This window comes from Maylandia zebra, linkage group LG7 (genome assembly GCF_041146795.1).
Source record: "Maylandia zebra isolate NMK-2024a linkage group LG7, Mzebra_GT3a, whole genome shotgun sequence".
NCBI classification, from domain to species: domain Eukaryota; kingdom Metazoa; phylum Chordata; class Actinopteri; order Cichliformes; family Cichlidae; genus Maylandia; species Maylandia zebra.
The window spans coordinates 16,083,565-16,099,605 of NC_135173.1; the positions used below are offsets into that span (position 1 = coordinate 16,083,565).

Below are 16,041 nucleotides of genomic sequence, written 5' to 3' on the forward strand. Positions count from 1 at the left end.
TGGAAACCCTCAACAGTAACAGTGGGCCCTCACTCTGCTGAGATAATAATAATAATAATAATAATAATAATAATAATAATAATAATAATAATAATAAAGAGACACGTAGGAGCGATATTCAAAACTGATTTTATTATGTTTGTAATAGTTTGATTAACAGTCCCCTGCATATCTGTACACTAAACTACAATAATTACTCTAAATATGAAATTACAACCATTGGACAACTGCATGAAAAGGAGTACATTCAATTATATGTATATATATTTTTTAATTAATTTTTTTTAACTTATTAGTATTTCAACAGTGGGGTAGCACAAGTTCAGGGTGTCTCTAGTGCACATCGAGTAGTGAGTGGCTTCCACATCTGGAAACGCAAAAAGATGTAGTAAACCATATTTTAAATTACAGGTATGAAAAAAAATCATTCATCTCATGTTTACCTATTAATGTGCTTTCTTTGCATTGATATTGATACAGTATTATATTGGCAGGTGAGAAGCAGCTGTTGGGTGCACACGTTGTTTGTTAGATGTACATTTAATATAATTTCCAAAATAAAATATTAATTTGTACCTTTCTCCATAAATCTCATTATTATTTCTCATTACTTTTGCCATTCACAGAAAAGCCCCCCTGCTCTTTGATGTCTCCTCTGAATGAATGTCCTCATTTGTTTAATAAAAAATAATAACAATAAGTAAACATGTATTTTCCTCCATGTGGGCTAATTAACACATCACATTATTGTGTCACTTCTATCCTAGACTGATGCAAGCCACTACCAATAATATTTTCAGTAATATACTTGTTTTAAACTTCATAGTTGTAATCGTAAGAACTTCTGTGCACCTTTTCTTCCCATCACATTGTAATGCGAGCTAGCCATTTGGTTTATTACTCTTTAAAATATGTAAATCTACCTAGGCCAAAACACTGGAGTATATACAATGCTATTGATGTGCCCTATGTACAATCAAAACTGAGTCTCTATCTCTGTGATTGTACTCTAGCAAACAGAAACATCAGTGTGTCTTCAGTAGGTCTGTCTACTATTTAATCGTTTTTGTCTTGATGCTTAGGCCCAGATCTGGAAGGCAAAGAAAATAGACATTACAAGATATAACCAGACAGAAACCTGGAGTAATCACATGTGCCAGATCAGATATCATACCCGAAGAGTGTGGTCCCAGGAACCTGTGCAGAAGGCTGTCCCATCAGGGGAAACCCGCAGGGTGCTGACACGGTTCTCGTGTCCAAACAGAATAGAGACCCGTGTTCCTTTGAGAACATCCCAAACATTAATGGTGTAGTCGTTGTAGCCACCAAACAGTAGCCGGCCTGGGGAAAGAGAGGGCACACCCAAAATGTTTTAGCGGCATTATCCTTAAGCTCAGTACAAACAACGGCGAAGGTAAATATTCTATATATCGTACCACTGAGCGAGAAATCAACACTGGAGACGCCAAATATGATGCTGTCTTTGGAATAGATAGCCACTTCCCTGTCTGCCCTTAGGTCATACAGGCGGCACTGTAACAAAGGGGAGTGTTTTCATTTTTTTCTGTTTTTTTATGGTGCAGTGTAATTATGATTAATTATCTGCAGCACACTGCACATGAAAACTGGCTTCACCAGTCAAAGGTAACATGAAGAAATCAATTCTTACTGTAGCGTCATCCGATCCAGATGCAAAAGCGTCTCCGCTGGGATAGTATCTGTTAAAATACAGACAGCAGTAATAAGAAATCAATTTTTAAAGCTCTTACATGTAAGATTTGAATACTTCTGACTTATAGCAACTCCTAGTGGTAGCATAAGAAAATGAGACTCCAGATTTTAACATTTTTGTTTGCAAACAAAAATATAGAGGCCATTACAATAACATAAAATATGTTATGATAATGCACACATGATGAGGCCTTTAAAACACTTCCTTTTAATGCGTAATTATAAATAGAAAAGGCACTCATCTTTACACTTACCTTCTCTACACTTATATTCAGGAGCCATTACAAGGGTGTGACTTACCGTACGCTATTTATGTCTGACTCGTGAGTTTCAAAGGACTGAATACACTGCCCTGAACGCATATCCCAGACATTGGCCTTCTTATCACAGCCCTGCCAATGAAAGCAAAGCAGAAAGTGTCAAAAATTTCAGTGTTTAGCCTCTTTAAGTAAGCTGTACCGAAAGCTGTGCAGAAAGTGTCCTCACCCCCGAAACAAACGTGTTTCCGGTTTCAGATGGGGCCAGATCCAGACACAACACGTCTGCAGCGTGTCCATGGAAACTCTGTAACAGCTGCCCACTCTCAACATCCCATAATGCACATGTTCCATCCCCGCTGGACGTCAGGATCTTGAATGCATGCGGCAAGAGAAAAAAAAAAAGAAGTCGTTACAGGCTATCATGTAGTTGTAAATGGACTGCCTTTGCAGTGTGACACCTCATGTGACCAGGAAGTCAAACTTGTAAATTATTAACAAAGTATGGGAGCTCTCACTGGAATATAGAAGGAAGTGATATCTGATTGAGAGAAAAATAAAAAGGTAGCTTGCAGCTACTGTTTCCACAGGCATTTTACCCATGATCCTCAGTGGTTTGTGGATGTTTTTAGAGTGTGGTGACAGTTTTCTCACCTGCATATCCGAGTTGGTGAAGCTACAAGCAGACAGGTAGTTTGTGTGCATGGCCACTGACTTCTTCTTTGCAGCTAAGTTCTCATTCTTGTCCAAAGACAGAGGATAAACTGAGCATTTATTGTCCAGGCCTCTGCAACAGAGAAGCTACACACTTTACCACAAAAACAAAATACAGAAAAGCAACAAAAAATACAGCAAAATACAACCAGATCTGGATCATCATAGAGAGTAACGCACTCACCCACAAGCTACAGCGCAGCCAGAGGGGGCATAGGCACAGGCCATCACCCAGGTGCAAGGCATTGTCACAGCATGTTCCTATAAACATCAGAAGACAAGGCTTTTGTGCTCGAGCCGCACAGGGAGAATTCATTATCCATAATCAAAGCAGAACAACTAGCTTTGGTTTGTCCCATGTAGAAAACTTTAGAAAACACTTTTACACAATTTCAGTTTTTATCATCTAACTCTGATGTCTCCTTCATAAAAACAGGACAGTTGGATTTACCATCAGCACACAATAGATATATTGATGCACAAATCCTATGTGTCACTCCTATCTGATCTAAAAAAAAAAAATTCTATCTAAAGCAAACTTATTACCATCATGGAAATTTATATTATTTTTATTGTTATCGATTCAAAAGCAAAAAATACAAATATCTAAGAATACGTGACCCATGAAAAGTAAAAGTTACCTTGTTGGTGGTGAAAGCGTCCCACACAATAACTTTTCCATCCTGTATCAAAAGATAATAAAGGTTTGTACACTTTTAAAACACATGCCACCAACAACAAACTTGCTCTGCAGTCAGCTGGAAACGAGACTAGGGGTTTGTGACCTGTGAGGAGCTGACGATCCTCCTCTTGTCCTTGCACCAGTCCATGCACAGAACTTTATTCCCGTGCCCCTTCAGGGTCCTCCGGGTCTTCATGACAAACTGGCCAAGCCCCTCCACCTTCTCTGCCACCTGATGTACTGCACAAACACACATGTATATTATACATTAAACATGTCCCCACATTAACACTCGTGGCAGCAGCCAGGATTAAACTACAGCAGGCCCATCTAAATGGAGGAATATTGAATTAATCTATTTTTAATCTGCCATGTCTCAGATAGCCCGAATCACATAAAATATGCATCAGAAATGACCTGTGCTTGATTTTCACGTTTTTATTTCACGCTCTTGCTTTAATTGTCATATTGTTCAGATATTATGAGTAAAATATGAGTAAAAATAAATCAATAAATAAAAAGAAAGAAAGTAAAGGAAAACAGTCCATGGATGAAACATGGATGAAAGTATTAGGCTATGAAATGGGGAGGCAAACAAAACAGCCTGCCCCCGTCTCTTGACAAATCGGTGACATCGGCGCCGATCGGATCGATAATCTGCTCCGCCAAATCCCCCATCTCCGGTAACACCGGCGATCTTTGACTTCTGGCGGAGAAACGTGAGGCTATGAGGAGACGCTCGCTGTTATCCGTCCCGTCACAGGGTAAACGCAGGAATGAATCAGGGCCTCTCCATTTTTTTTTAGCACTCACGCTCGACATCGTGCAGCTTCGCTCTTTCCTCCTCCAGCTTCGACTTCAGCGTCTCCGACTCCGTTTTGAGGTGAGCCAGAGTCTCGTTCAGCGGTACCTCCTGTGTCGCCATTTCAGGGGTTGGAGGGGATCTCATATATTTCCTTTGAGCAGGAAGCGATCGGCAGCGAAAAGGCTTAGAGCAGAGCTAACAGCTGATGCTGCTGTCATGACGTCAGAGGGCGAAGATGCTCCTCCAGTTTCCAGGGGAGGAGGATCCTGCATCCCGGTGATGCTGCCGCACACACACACACACACAGGATGCATCCCCTAAGCAACACTACACTCAGCTTAATAATGCATTTTTTTCACGCTGCCCACATGAAGAGAAGGGACAAGCTCGTTTGCCTGAAAGGCATTAATGTGGCAGAGGGAGAGGGAGAGAGGGCTTTCTGGCATTTTAATATGCTGAAATGGAGCAAAGATGTTTTCATTTTAACCAAAAAAGAATTACTGAGAAAACAAGTAATATTGTTTGTTAAAGTAATTTTATTCTTCTTCATTTTTTTTAATGAGCTGTTATGAGTTGGTGATTTGGCATGCTATTTTATAAATTCATTACTTCATTTTCACATCTTACATCCTCTGATTCAACTACAGGACACACATATGAAAAAAAATACACAGTGAGCATTTAATTAACTCATATTTTAGCCTTGCTGTATTTTAACCTGAGTATATGATAGTATAAAATAGGTTTGCATTGGTATAGCTTTAATCCAAGATAATGCCTTTATTCATTTATTTAGCATGTTATTGCAATTTAAATAAAAATGTACACACACACACACACACACACACACACACACACACATATTATATACAGTACACAAGAATAAAATATCATTGCTATGTCGTGTTTGGTCAAAATGTTGCAATGTTATTCAGTTGTTCTTTGTTTTAAACATGTGCTGTACAGGGTTTTAATGAAAGTGCTTAAATATTTCTATCTACAATCTAGTGCAACTTTAAACAGACTGACTAAGACTCAGCATAAGGAGTAAAAATGTCAAAGGATCTGTGTGTCAGATCCTGTTGAGGAAGTCGAGATGAAGGCTGTTCGGGACCTGCAGCAGCTCCAGAGCCTGTGTGGACGTGCAGAATGGAAACGTGACCTGGAAACGATAATCTGCATCCAGCATCAGCTGTGCGGAGCCTTCGTGGTCTTGGAGCAAAGACTGGAATGAGAAATATATTGACAGCTTAGTCAACTGTATTTATTTTGGCTAGGAGGGTGTTTATATTTGAAAATGAACAGCTGGGCTCACCTGAACTTTGCGGACAAACGATGATGTCACTCTTTTTTCAAAATCGTCAATGGGCGTGTACGAGTTCAAAATTTTGACAATCTACAAATTTTAATGTTAGGTTGGAGTTTAGTGCGAGATTTAAAAATGAAAAAAAAAGAACCCACCAAAACCACATTTTAGACAACAGATGGAAGTACCTGAACGGGGCTGAGTTCAGAGCATTTTTCAATGATCTCCTTGGCATCATCATCAGTGGATTTGTTGACTTGCAGTAACCACGCAGTTTGAGCCAGTGGCTTCAAAGTATCCATAGCATTCACGTTTTGAAGTTCCTTCTCTTTCAGCCACTCTTCTAGATAACTGATGTTGCATCTGAAAAGAGAAAGCAGCTGTTAAACTAAACTCTCTTTGAGTTGTGTTCAAAGCACATACCTGATCTGCGAGCACAGACCTGATCTGCATCCCCTTCCTGCAGGAGCACATGTCCTTGCGGAGCATGATGTTGTTAAGAGTGATCGCAGCCACGAGGTAGAACAGCTGTTTGATCACTTGTTTGATGAGGCCCTGGTCCAGACTATGGTGGTTCATGGTGGAGTGGAAGACAGTTAGATGCTGGAGGATGGAGGAGATGGTGTAGGTCTCTGATTCCTCATAGAAGCTGTTGGAACGCTTCCTGAAGCCCGTCGGCTTCATGCTAGAAATCCCCTGTAGACTCTCGTGCTCCAGCATGCCGGGTACTAAGAAAGTGTAGAAGTAGGGTTTAGCTTACTCATAAAAGGATTTTTTTGGCAAAATATTACATTTGAAAAAACATTACCAATAGTGGGAGTAAGAGTCTTTTGCATGACTGAGATAAACCGATGATAGATTTGGATGGCCAGATCGCTGAGAATCTGTCTGTGTTCCGACAAATCGAAATTCTGCAAGCAGTTTTTTTTCTGGCGAGGTGTACTTTGCTTCAGGAACTCCTTTTGTTAACAGGATGGAAAACAAGAGCATTTTAATATGTATATGATATTATCAACAGACAGAAATGAAACAGTAACTACTGATTTTTTTAAAAAAAAGTAAATTTGTACTTCCTCCCCGCTGTACTGCTTCAGACAGTTGAGGAGCTGGTGGGTGTTTGAGAGCCAGAAGGACAGGAACTCTAAATCTTTTTGATGACTCTAAAACAGGAAAATGTTGTTTACATTATTAGATATAAACAATACCTCAAAATACATCAATCCATTCACCAGTCTATCCATATATATCCAGGGGAACAGAGAGGTGTTCCCAGGCCAGCCAAGAGATATAATCTCTGCAGCATGTCCTGGGTCTACCCCACCTCCTCCTGCTAGGACTTGTTTCTCAGCTAGCTTAACCCCACCTATCTGGGGTGCAAAACCCCAAACGAGAATCTTGAGCTCAAGAGTTTTACTTCCTGGTTAAACAAGGGTTACAAAAATAGTTAACTTTACCACGATGACTTTCTTGACTCCACCAATGATTGCATTCATAAGGGACTTGAGTTTTGCCTCATCGTTCAGGTAGTCCGCATGGCGGATGCACATGAAGAGGATGTAAGCTGGCAGGGTCGGGATCATGTTGACCGCCACGCCTTTGAGTTTCAGATCTGCGAGGAAATTGGGACAAATTTGTCCGAGAATATGGTTTATCCATTCATCCGAGTTTTAATACCCTCACTCCTGCTCACATCCATGGATCAAATAGCTTATATGATTATTAAATAAAAGGCAGGTAACATGGGCATATTGCAGACATAGTGCAGGGGAAGAATACCCAGAATGATGTTTTCAATGAGCCTTGGTTCATCCTCTCTCTTGTACTCCAACATGCCAAGGTAATCTTTGGGAAGGGTGGATGCAGTTTTTTGCCTCGCTGTTTGAGAAACAATAAATGTGATGAAAAAGTTGAGACAGCTTGTATGGACTCGATTTCTTTGTTTACATGTGGCGCAGGAGCTCCAGTGCTACCTCTCTGTGACGTTTCGAGGCTCTTAACTTGAGTCTGAAGTTTCTTTATTAATCTGTCTTTCTGGTCGAGCAGCTCGTCAAAGTCCTGAATTAAAAGTGGAATCAGTTATTGGTTTACTCTCACTGTAACCTTCTACCCTTCGTACGCTCAACGCACCATGTTCTCAGCAGTTAACCGTGAAGTCTCCTCTCTGAGTTTGCTTTTGACCTCATTCTCCATCAGCTGCTGTCTCTTCAAGTGATCATTCTCCTCTTCCAGCTCCTCTACTCTGCCTTGAAGCTCTCTCTTCTCCCCCTCCAGCTCTTCAGCTTTTTCCTCAAAGTACCTAAAAAAAACATCCAAAATCAGGATGAACCAGATATGACCATCACTACTTTAATCAAGAAAGACATCACTACCGCTGAGTAATTTACCTCCGTTGTGAGCTCTCTTCTGTAATCTTCTTTTGAAGATTGTGAGAGATCTCTTTGTTTTTTTCTGTTGAATGACATAAAAATAAAAGAGCAAGTTAAAACAGTAATCTGCTTCACTGCGAGACTCCTGAACAAAAGAGTGTACCTGTTAATTCTCTTTTCTGCTCCTCAACAAGGCCTTCAAGCTCTTGTTTCTGTCTCTGCAGCTCTGAAACCCGCAGCTTCAGCTCCGGGATCACCTGCGAATGAAATTAAAGCAGACGTCACAGTTACATTCTGAAGCTCGCACCTTTAACCCGTGACGTATCGAATAATACGTGCAATGACATACTGAGTTTTCACTGCTGAGTCTGGACACTTCTTGGCAAATATTTTCATTGACATTGCTTTTCTCCTGGAACAGGTTTTGCAGCTTGCTGTTCTCATTCTCAAGGTGGTCCACTTTCAATTTCAAGCCCTCTACTTGAGTCTCATAGCTTTCCTTCTGCTCCCTCTGGTGGTTTTCTAGAATCCTGCCAACAAATGTGAGACATTTAACAAATTCAAGTACAGACACCCAGAAGGAAAGCTGCACGTTTCTGTTAATAAGAAAGTGGTTTGCTATGGTTGAAAAATGAAGACCTGATGGCTTTTTGTAGGCGTTCAAAGGCTGACAGCAAATCTTCAACTTCATAAATCTTCTCTGATTCGTCAGAAGTCATCCTTTGGAGAAACAATGTGTCAGATTAAATGACTAATAGAGATGAAGTGAGGAAACACAGTGCTCAAAATATCTGGATTACCCCAGAAGAACTTCCTCTTCAACAACACCTTCAAGAAGCTGCCTTGCGATCTCACTCACTTTACCTGCAGAAAACATTCAAGGCTCATCAACAAACAACTTCTTTTTCTTTACACAAAGGAGTTTTTTTTTTTTTACATAAAATTCTATACACACCTCTTGCTTGTTCCGACTGCTGCTTCATCTTTCTCTCCATGTTATTTCTCTGATTTTGCAGGTTGTTCAGATCTCTGCGTAGCTCGGGAATTAGTTTGACATGCTTGGTGAGCTGGATGACCTGCTCCTGCAGGTCTGAGTTCGCCTGCGCCCCCTCTTCTAACTTTCTCTGCAGGATGACTCGTTCTTCTTTCAGCCTTTTTATCTCCTCTTTCAGAGTTGCCACCTCGGCCTCGTGGTCCTGTCTCTGAATTTCAATGTTGTTTTCCGCGATCCTTCAGAGAAGAAAAAGCTATCTGATTAAACCAAAGAAGCTGGGATATATATATAGCTTCTTTGGGAGAAATATTAGCTTAAATATTTGCTCAACCATGCTGTACACCAGCAGTGTTTTTCTTTTTCCCTCACACTGTCCCCAAAGTGCTTGCTCATAAGGGGAGCTATATAAACAAAATTGAATTGAATTGAATTCTGCAATTGTTATACTGGTCCCACCGCTTGAGATCAAACTGGGCTGTGTGTTGCACATAAACTAAAAGGAGTTGGAACCCCAGCTGTAGATGATAAATCTCACTTTTTAAATACTTACTTTCTAAGCCTTGCTTCATTTTCTTTTTCTTCCAGAAGGTTCCTCTTTACTTGATCAAAGGTCTCTGAAAGATTGTGAGGCCAGTCACAAATGTGACGCAAACGCAGTCACTGTGGTGTTTATACAGAAATCTCAACTCTTATTACCTTTGGCGTCTTTGGTAGAAGCTTCAAATGTTTTCTCCAACTTCTCCTTCTCAAGGTTGAGAACTTCTACTTCCTTTTGAAGTTGTGCGATTGTCTAGGCAAGAAAAACAGGTTTTCCTAAAGGATCTCAAACAGAGCGCTTCCTCTGCAAACAAAAATGCAGCAAAGACACAAACAGACTTCAGGCATCAACTTCAATACTAACCAAACTGGCATCTTCTTTAGCTTTCTTCTCTCGTTTCTCTAAAGAAGCCTTCTGGTTGGTTGATTTTTCCAGCTGTGTCTCCAGACCCTGAAGCTTTTCCATAGTTTGGGAGTGTGAGTTTGCCAAGCTTGTCAACCTTTCCAATAATCCACGATTCTCTTTGTTCTGTCAGGGAACACATTAAATTACATTATCTGCAAAAAACAAAAAGAAAATCACAGCTAAAATTTGTCTCGAAGCACCGTTACCTGCTCTTCAATCTTCTTTCTGAGCTGCTGCACCCGGTAGGAGAGCTGGACATTAAGCACGAGCCGACGCATAGTCTGAAATCGCCGTCGTGCCAGCCACGCTCTGGCATACTTCTGGATAACCAGCGCTTTGTGTTCTTCTATCATCTGAGGTTTACATAAATCAGGAGGTTACATTCAATTTGTCAACAATATTTATTTTAGTGATGAAAATGATTTGTAAACTGTCTGTTACAGACCTTCTTGTATCGTTTACGAGCTATCCAACCTCGTGTGAAGGCCTGGATGGTGATGGTTGCCAGACGCACTACCTGGTAGACCTGCCTCAGGCGGTAGCCTCTCCAGTGTCTCTGTATCACCAATGCTGCCCAGCCCTGCTTCAGTGTCGCAGCAGTCACTGTTTTACTGAAGGTTTACAAACAAAATAAGTGTATATTCATTTTATAATCTTAAGAGGAATCTTTACAGGATGCAGGTCAACAAAACTCAAACAAGTGAACGGTTCTAACCGGATTGTCCTCTTTCCACGGACATACTGCTGGAGAATGATGGCGGCCTTTCTTAGGGCCAGGTACTTCCTCCTCTGGCTCCATCCACGAGCATGTTTCTGGATGGTCTCACAGGCTCCTCGAAGTCGGTCCAGACGCAGCTTCTCGAGATAAGCTACCTGACCAGCTCTGAAGAAGATCTTTGTCCGGCCAAACTTATACTGGTTAGAGTCCTGGGGAGCAAGCCATGAGGACAAAGTGATGCACGGCCATGAATGACACTTACATTAGTGAGTGCCATATGATACAACATACGTGAATCAACCTCTGCAGCACATTCTTGCAAGTCTGTTTCTTGTCATTGAGGTCTGCCTCCATGTGTGACATTAGGATACTGTATCTGCTGTAAAACTCAATGTATGTCCACCTACAAACAAAAACCATGCCAATACTCAGCATGATGACATGGAGCTGAACATGCTATAAGTTGTAATTATGCTGCATGAACATATACATATATATATATATATATATATATATATATATATATATATATATATAAAGTCACCTGGATGGGTAGCTCTGTGCACTGATACGAATAGTTTCAAGGACTCCGCAGGCTCGCAGCTGCTGCACTACCCTCCTGGAGTCATACCTAAAAACATGAGAAAACACCAAAAACAGAAACATGAGCAAACACTTCAGTGACACAAGAGTGAAACATCTGAATTAAAAATTCATTAGTAATCATACTCAAATGGGAGCTTTTCATCGTTAGGCTTAATGCAGCGCACGTAGTGAGGCGTGGTCGCATTCAGTGTTTCCATGAGTAAGGAGAGGGAGCTGCGAAACTGCATTCAACAACATCGTTCAAGAGACAGAACAGAAATACAAATTCAGCCGGTTGGATAGGAAACAATACAGTATGTGAACTTCAGTGAGAATGTGAGTTCAGCCTAGAGCAAAGCAGAGAAACAGAGCAAACATTAGCACCTTATCTCCCACTGAGGTTCTCAGGTTTTTATTGGCTGGTTTCACTGAAGGCCTGGCGGGCTTCACTTTGACACTCTTACCAATCGCAGCGTTCTTCTCCTCCTCTTGGAAAAAGTTGGCCAGAAAAGGTAACTGATAACATTTGCAAATAAGAGGAATCTGTTAAAATGAGGAAAAGCAAACATAAAGTGAACATACGTGAAAGCTTTTGATTACCTTACTAGACCTCATCATGTCCACGAGTTCTTCATAGAGAGCATCTCTGTTCTTCTCGAGAAAACCTCTGCACTGATATTCCACCTGTAGAAATATGTATATAAGAAAAGAGTTCATAAAGTTTATAACGGCAGGGAATTTTTTGCTATATTGTGCAGATGCCAGGTGATTAGACTCCACCTTGTCTGCAAAGTGCTGAATCACAAAGGCCTCATTTGATAACCTGGGCTTCTCAAACATAGGGCTGGCTTGTAGGTAGTTATAAAGCTTTTGCAACCAGCTTTGATCGGTGCCTTGAGGGAACTGTGAAGCAGAAAGACGTAAAAAAAAAAGATGCTGACAATCAAGTCAAAATGCAATTTGTGACTGATAACACCAAGATCCTATTATTAATCAGATCTTACTAAACATTCTTCATCGAGCAAGTCAAGGATCCCCATCTTTGCTTCAATCAGATCGATGACAGGTTGATTGTCATAGAAATCTATCAGCGTCCATGGGATGTCCTCTTTCATGTACTCCTCTTGCTCCAGCTTGAATACATGCTGAAAAGACCCAAGAGAATAAACGTGTAAGCTGGTAAAGAGGTGCGTGTGGTAATTAGCAGTGAATGTGGAAGAAGGCATTGCTGACCAGGTTAAACTGCTGTTGAAGCTTTTCGTTTGCATAGTTGATGCAAAACTGTTCAAAGCTGTTGATGTCAAATGTTTCAAAACTGAAGGAAAAAAAACAGAATGGACATTTAAAAATGTCAGCAAAAGAAAGCTGCACACATATTGAAAAAAAGAAAAAGAAAAAAGAGTTGCGCTTGCATTACCCATAAATGTCCAGAACACCAATGAAAGCATGTTGCTTTCCTGGCACCTGTAGTGCTGTGTTTATCCTGTTTATAATGCAGTCAAACAGATGGGCATAGATATGCTTAGCTAGAGCGTCTCTGGCATTTACTGCCCGATCTTTGGGGACCGGCTTCACAACCGTTTCGGCTACCAGAACGATCCTCCGATGGCACAGCCAGCGTACGAGCCCCTCTGCGCTCACCCCCAGCAGCTCGCAGAAGACAGCCAGGTGTGGATCACTGGGCTGAAAGATATACAAATCAAGCTTTGTACATAACCTGGTGAATGATTCAAGATCGGTCGCACACACAAGTTATGAACAGCTACTCACGGGAACTAATGATTTGTCATCGCCTATGTTTTTAATCTCCACATTACCCAAATGCAGAATGGCTGCCAGAACTTTAAACACATCTGACTGAAAGTCCTCCTTCAATCCTGGAGAAAAGATGTTAAAGCTAAGATAAAACTTTAAAATCATAAAGGGAGGTTTCAGTCATGTTGAGGCAACCTTTACCCAGAAGTGAGAAGGTCTGTCGAGTCTCTTCCAAGTCCTTCTTGTCATTCACACCTTCAATGGTTATGTCACCACCCATGCAGGTGTAGTTGAACTTGTCTGCACTCTCTGCAGATGAAAGATTATATTACTGATGCTGCTTATAATAAACTACTGCAAGACTTAGTTGTGTTTTCTGGGTGAGTTAGTTTAAATAGTAATAAAACAGCAGCAGTTAAGTGTCACAGATCCACAATAAACCCTCAGTGCAAATACTTACGTAGTCCCAGGTTCTTAAACGCTGGTGAGTCTGCACAGGAACAAATCTGGTAAAATATGTGGTAATTACGCTCATTTTCTGCCTGAAACAAAAACAGAACTTAAGATTAGTATTATGGATTAAACACAGTAACGAAACTTGAAAGAATCCTGATCTCACAATCATGCATACCTGAAAGACCACTCTGGATTTCTCTAACAGGTAGGTCCTCATGTTTGCTCCGATGATCCGGTACTTCCTGTCAAAGCTGATCTCTGTGTATTTCCCAAAACGGCTGCTGTTGTCGTTCCTAGTGGTCTTTGCATTTCCTATTGCCTTAAGAGGAAATGAATTATAAGAACTATTTATAAGATTTTTTTGTGTATGAATAAATATGTGAACATTTTTGCCTGTTCAGTTCAACAGCTGTTTTGTGTAGTCTCGAGATCGTACCTCTGTTATTGGATTGGATGCCAGGACTTTGTCTTCAACTCGTGTCTTATTTGCAGATTTGCTCACAACAGCAAAGTACCTCATAGCGTATCGAGCAGACACCGTTTTACCAGCTCCAGATTCACCGCTGACTATGATAGACTGGTTCTTGTGGTTTCTGAGAAAGAAAAGGGGGATATAAACAAAGTACGCACCACTGTGTCTTGAAGCATTACTTGGGACTTACTTGGGCAGTTATTGACTAGATTTCATTTTAATGATCACCAGGACATAAACGCATGCACGCATAGCACACAACCATACAGTTGTGGTCAGGTGATGTCATGGCAATTTGGGGCCTTTAATTATTTCTTTGGACTTTTCTTTTTCCAGGGTGGAATGATTATGTTTAATGAGTTTAAAAAACAAACAAAAAAACCCCAACAATAATTAGGCGCATTTTGAAGTGAGTTTGGCTTTTCTCTAACCCCCACAGGGTCAAATAGATATACATACACTCACTCAAATCTAATAAGTGGGGCTGAAGGCTGTACATTGTTTATTATCTTAACAAGGCCAAGGTCTATTAACTTCTCATTAGTGATCATGATTGCCTACAACTGTCAGTTTCCCTTTTCCAGCATAAAAAGGATTTGCCTGACAGCACTTATTGGACTGACTAATACTCAGAACAGTGGGAGACTCCAATGAACTCAGTGATCTGCAGATTCCAAGAGCATCAGTTCAAACAACTGTACATAAGTACAAGTTATTTAGATGTTTTAACACTTTCTTGGTGCTGACCAAGAAAGTTTGCCCCATGCATATGTTAGTAGAGTCCTTTTAAATCTGCAGACTCATGCTCACTGCCTCCAATCTGCATACAGCCATCAGTTCTCGCTGATGTAAAACTACTATAAAACTTAAATGAGGCAATCTCAACTTTTATTTACCTTGCCATCTGTTTGTAAGCCTCCTCTGCCACTGCAAATATATGAGGGTCCATGTCTCCCATGTTCTGTCCTGAGTAGGCATGAATGATTGCATCTCCATAGATAGGAAGCTGCTTATAGGGATTTAGAGCCACCAATATAATACCTGAAATGAGGGAACAACACAGACTGAGCAAGAAACTTAACCTGCTAACACCTCAGTACTCAGTTACACAAATGGGTGACAAAAACGAAAAAACACAACAACAGCATAAAGTGTTTTAGTAAGGTGTTGGTTCACTATGTTGGCCAAAAATCTCTGATGACTCTTAAAGCCATAATATGTGAGTCATTATTTGTATACTTATCATGTTATTCAGTGATTCATCGTGACTGCATCAGCTGCATCAGTATCCTGTTTGTGATCACTTGGAGCAACGTCGTATGAATTTACAGTAAAAATGCATTACAGAGCCACAGGACCACCTCATTGTAAGGGTCAAGTGTGAGAGGTTTTCCTTTAATTTATCACCCATTTGTCAGTTTAAGGCTTCTTGCAGTTGTACCACAGTAGGTATAGATGATTCTGGACTCCACAAATCGCACTTTGAGATTGTGCAGGACTGCAGGTTCATGCAAGTAACTCAGAGCTGTCAGGTCATTCTCTCCCACCAAGATGTCTGGGTTTCGGAGAGGAGGGAGTTGTGGTTTAGACGGGTCAACAGTGTAGCAGTACTCCTGTCCAGTGATAGGTGATGTAGGAGAATCAGGTCAGCTGGTGCTTCTCACCATTATAAATGTAATACAGTCATATATTGAGGGTATTATTAGTCACTTTCCATTTTACTTACAGAGCCATCCTCCAGAAGCAATTCAAGAACTTTATCTCCTGAATGGAAATCTTTTACAATCTCTGCCGATTTCCACACATGTTCTTCATCTGATATCCACACTCTGTTGTACTAAAATGATTAAAAAAGTGACAAATAATTATTTCAGTTATTAATGCCATGGCTTACTGTACAAGTGACTAAAACCAATACATGCAAGAGAAAATCCACCCAATAGGAACCAATACTCCATCATATATGCTACCTCATAATATTATACTATAAAAAGATGTAGCTAAGTGTTTCGCCTTTAAATTCCTGTGGATCTGTTTGCTTTACAACCTTTCAGAGCGCTGACAAAGTTTCCATATGCGTCTGTAAACTTGCAACCTCTAGACTGTATGGAAACATGATCTTACGTGTATTTTAAAAGATTAGGCTTGTTTTCCCTCTTACCTTGGTGTACAGTTCCAGCACAGCCATGTTTGTGCATTATTTTAGTAACTTTTTTTGTCCGTGTGTTTATCACTTGCTGTTTCACCGCTTTCCAGG

The 16,041-nt window shown here is 40.6% G+C and overlaps 2 protein-coding genes across 3 annotated transcripts; both read right to left on the reverse strand.

The window, feature by feature from the left end:
• Positions 1-110: 110 nt before the first annotated feature.
• Positions 111-4,437, reverse strand: gnb5a (guanine nucleotide binding protein (G protein), beta 5a). Its single transcript, XM_004567647.4, has 11 exons — positions 4,198-4,437; positions 3,488-3,624; positions 3,344-3,385; positions 2,887-2,963; positions 2,643-2,775; positions 2,218-2,361; positions 2,032-2,123; positions 1,670-1,718; positions 1,437-1,533; positions 1,175-1,341; positions 111-1,090 (listed from the first exon to the last, which is right to left on the reverse strand). Exons 1-11 carry the CDS (start codon positions 4,331-4,333, stop codon positions 1,079-1,081), a joined length of 1,086 nt encoding a protein of 361 aa, XP_004567704.1. The 5' UTR covers positions 4,334-4,437; the 3' UTR covers positions 111-1,078.
• Positions 4,438-4,714: 277 nt separating this feature from the next.
• Positions 4,715-16,041, reverse strand: myo5c (myosin VC). 2 transcript variants are annotated; one of them, XM_004567648.5, is made up of 40 exons: positions 15,946-16,041; positions 15,511-15,621; positions 15,226-15,397; positions 14,681-14,825; positions 13,749-13,905; positions 13,488-13,631; positions 13,317-13,398; positions 13,058-13,165; positions 12,872-12,978; positions 12,519-12,784; positions 12,335-12,416; positions 12,106-12,246; positions 11,882-12,004; positions 11,702-11,785; positions 11,486-11,617; positions 11,246-11,343; positions 11,061-11,147; positions 10,808-10,919; positions 10,514-10,725; positions 10,244-10,409; positions 10,005-10,151; positions 9,757-9,921; positions 9,552-9,645; positions 9,406-9,469; positions 8,817-9,091; positions 8,662-8,725; positions 8,501-8,581; positions 8,211-8,391; positions 8,025-8,118; positions 7,880-7,943; positions 7,623-7,791; positions 7,466-7,550; positions 7,272-7,370; positions 6,950-7,104; positions 6,566-6,655; positions 6,304-6,454; positions 5,938-6,223; positions 5,684-5,858; positions 5,505-5,585; positions 4,715-5,414 (listed from the first exon to the last, which is right to left on the reverse strand). In XM_004567648.5, exons 1-40 carry the CDS (start codon positions 15,970-15,972, stop codon positions 5,262-5,264), a joined length of 5,229 nt encoding a protein of 1,742 aa, XP_004567705.2. In that variant the 5' UTR covers positions 15,973-16,041; the 3' UTR covers positions 4,715-5,261. The 2 variants fall into 2 exon arrangements, with proteins under 2 accessions (XP_004567705.2, XP_076741990.1); XM_076885875.1 differs by lacking the exons at positions 15,511-15,621; positions 15,946-16,041 and having other exon boundaries at positions 15,266-15,349.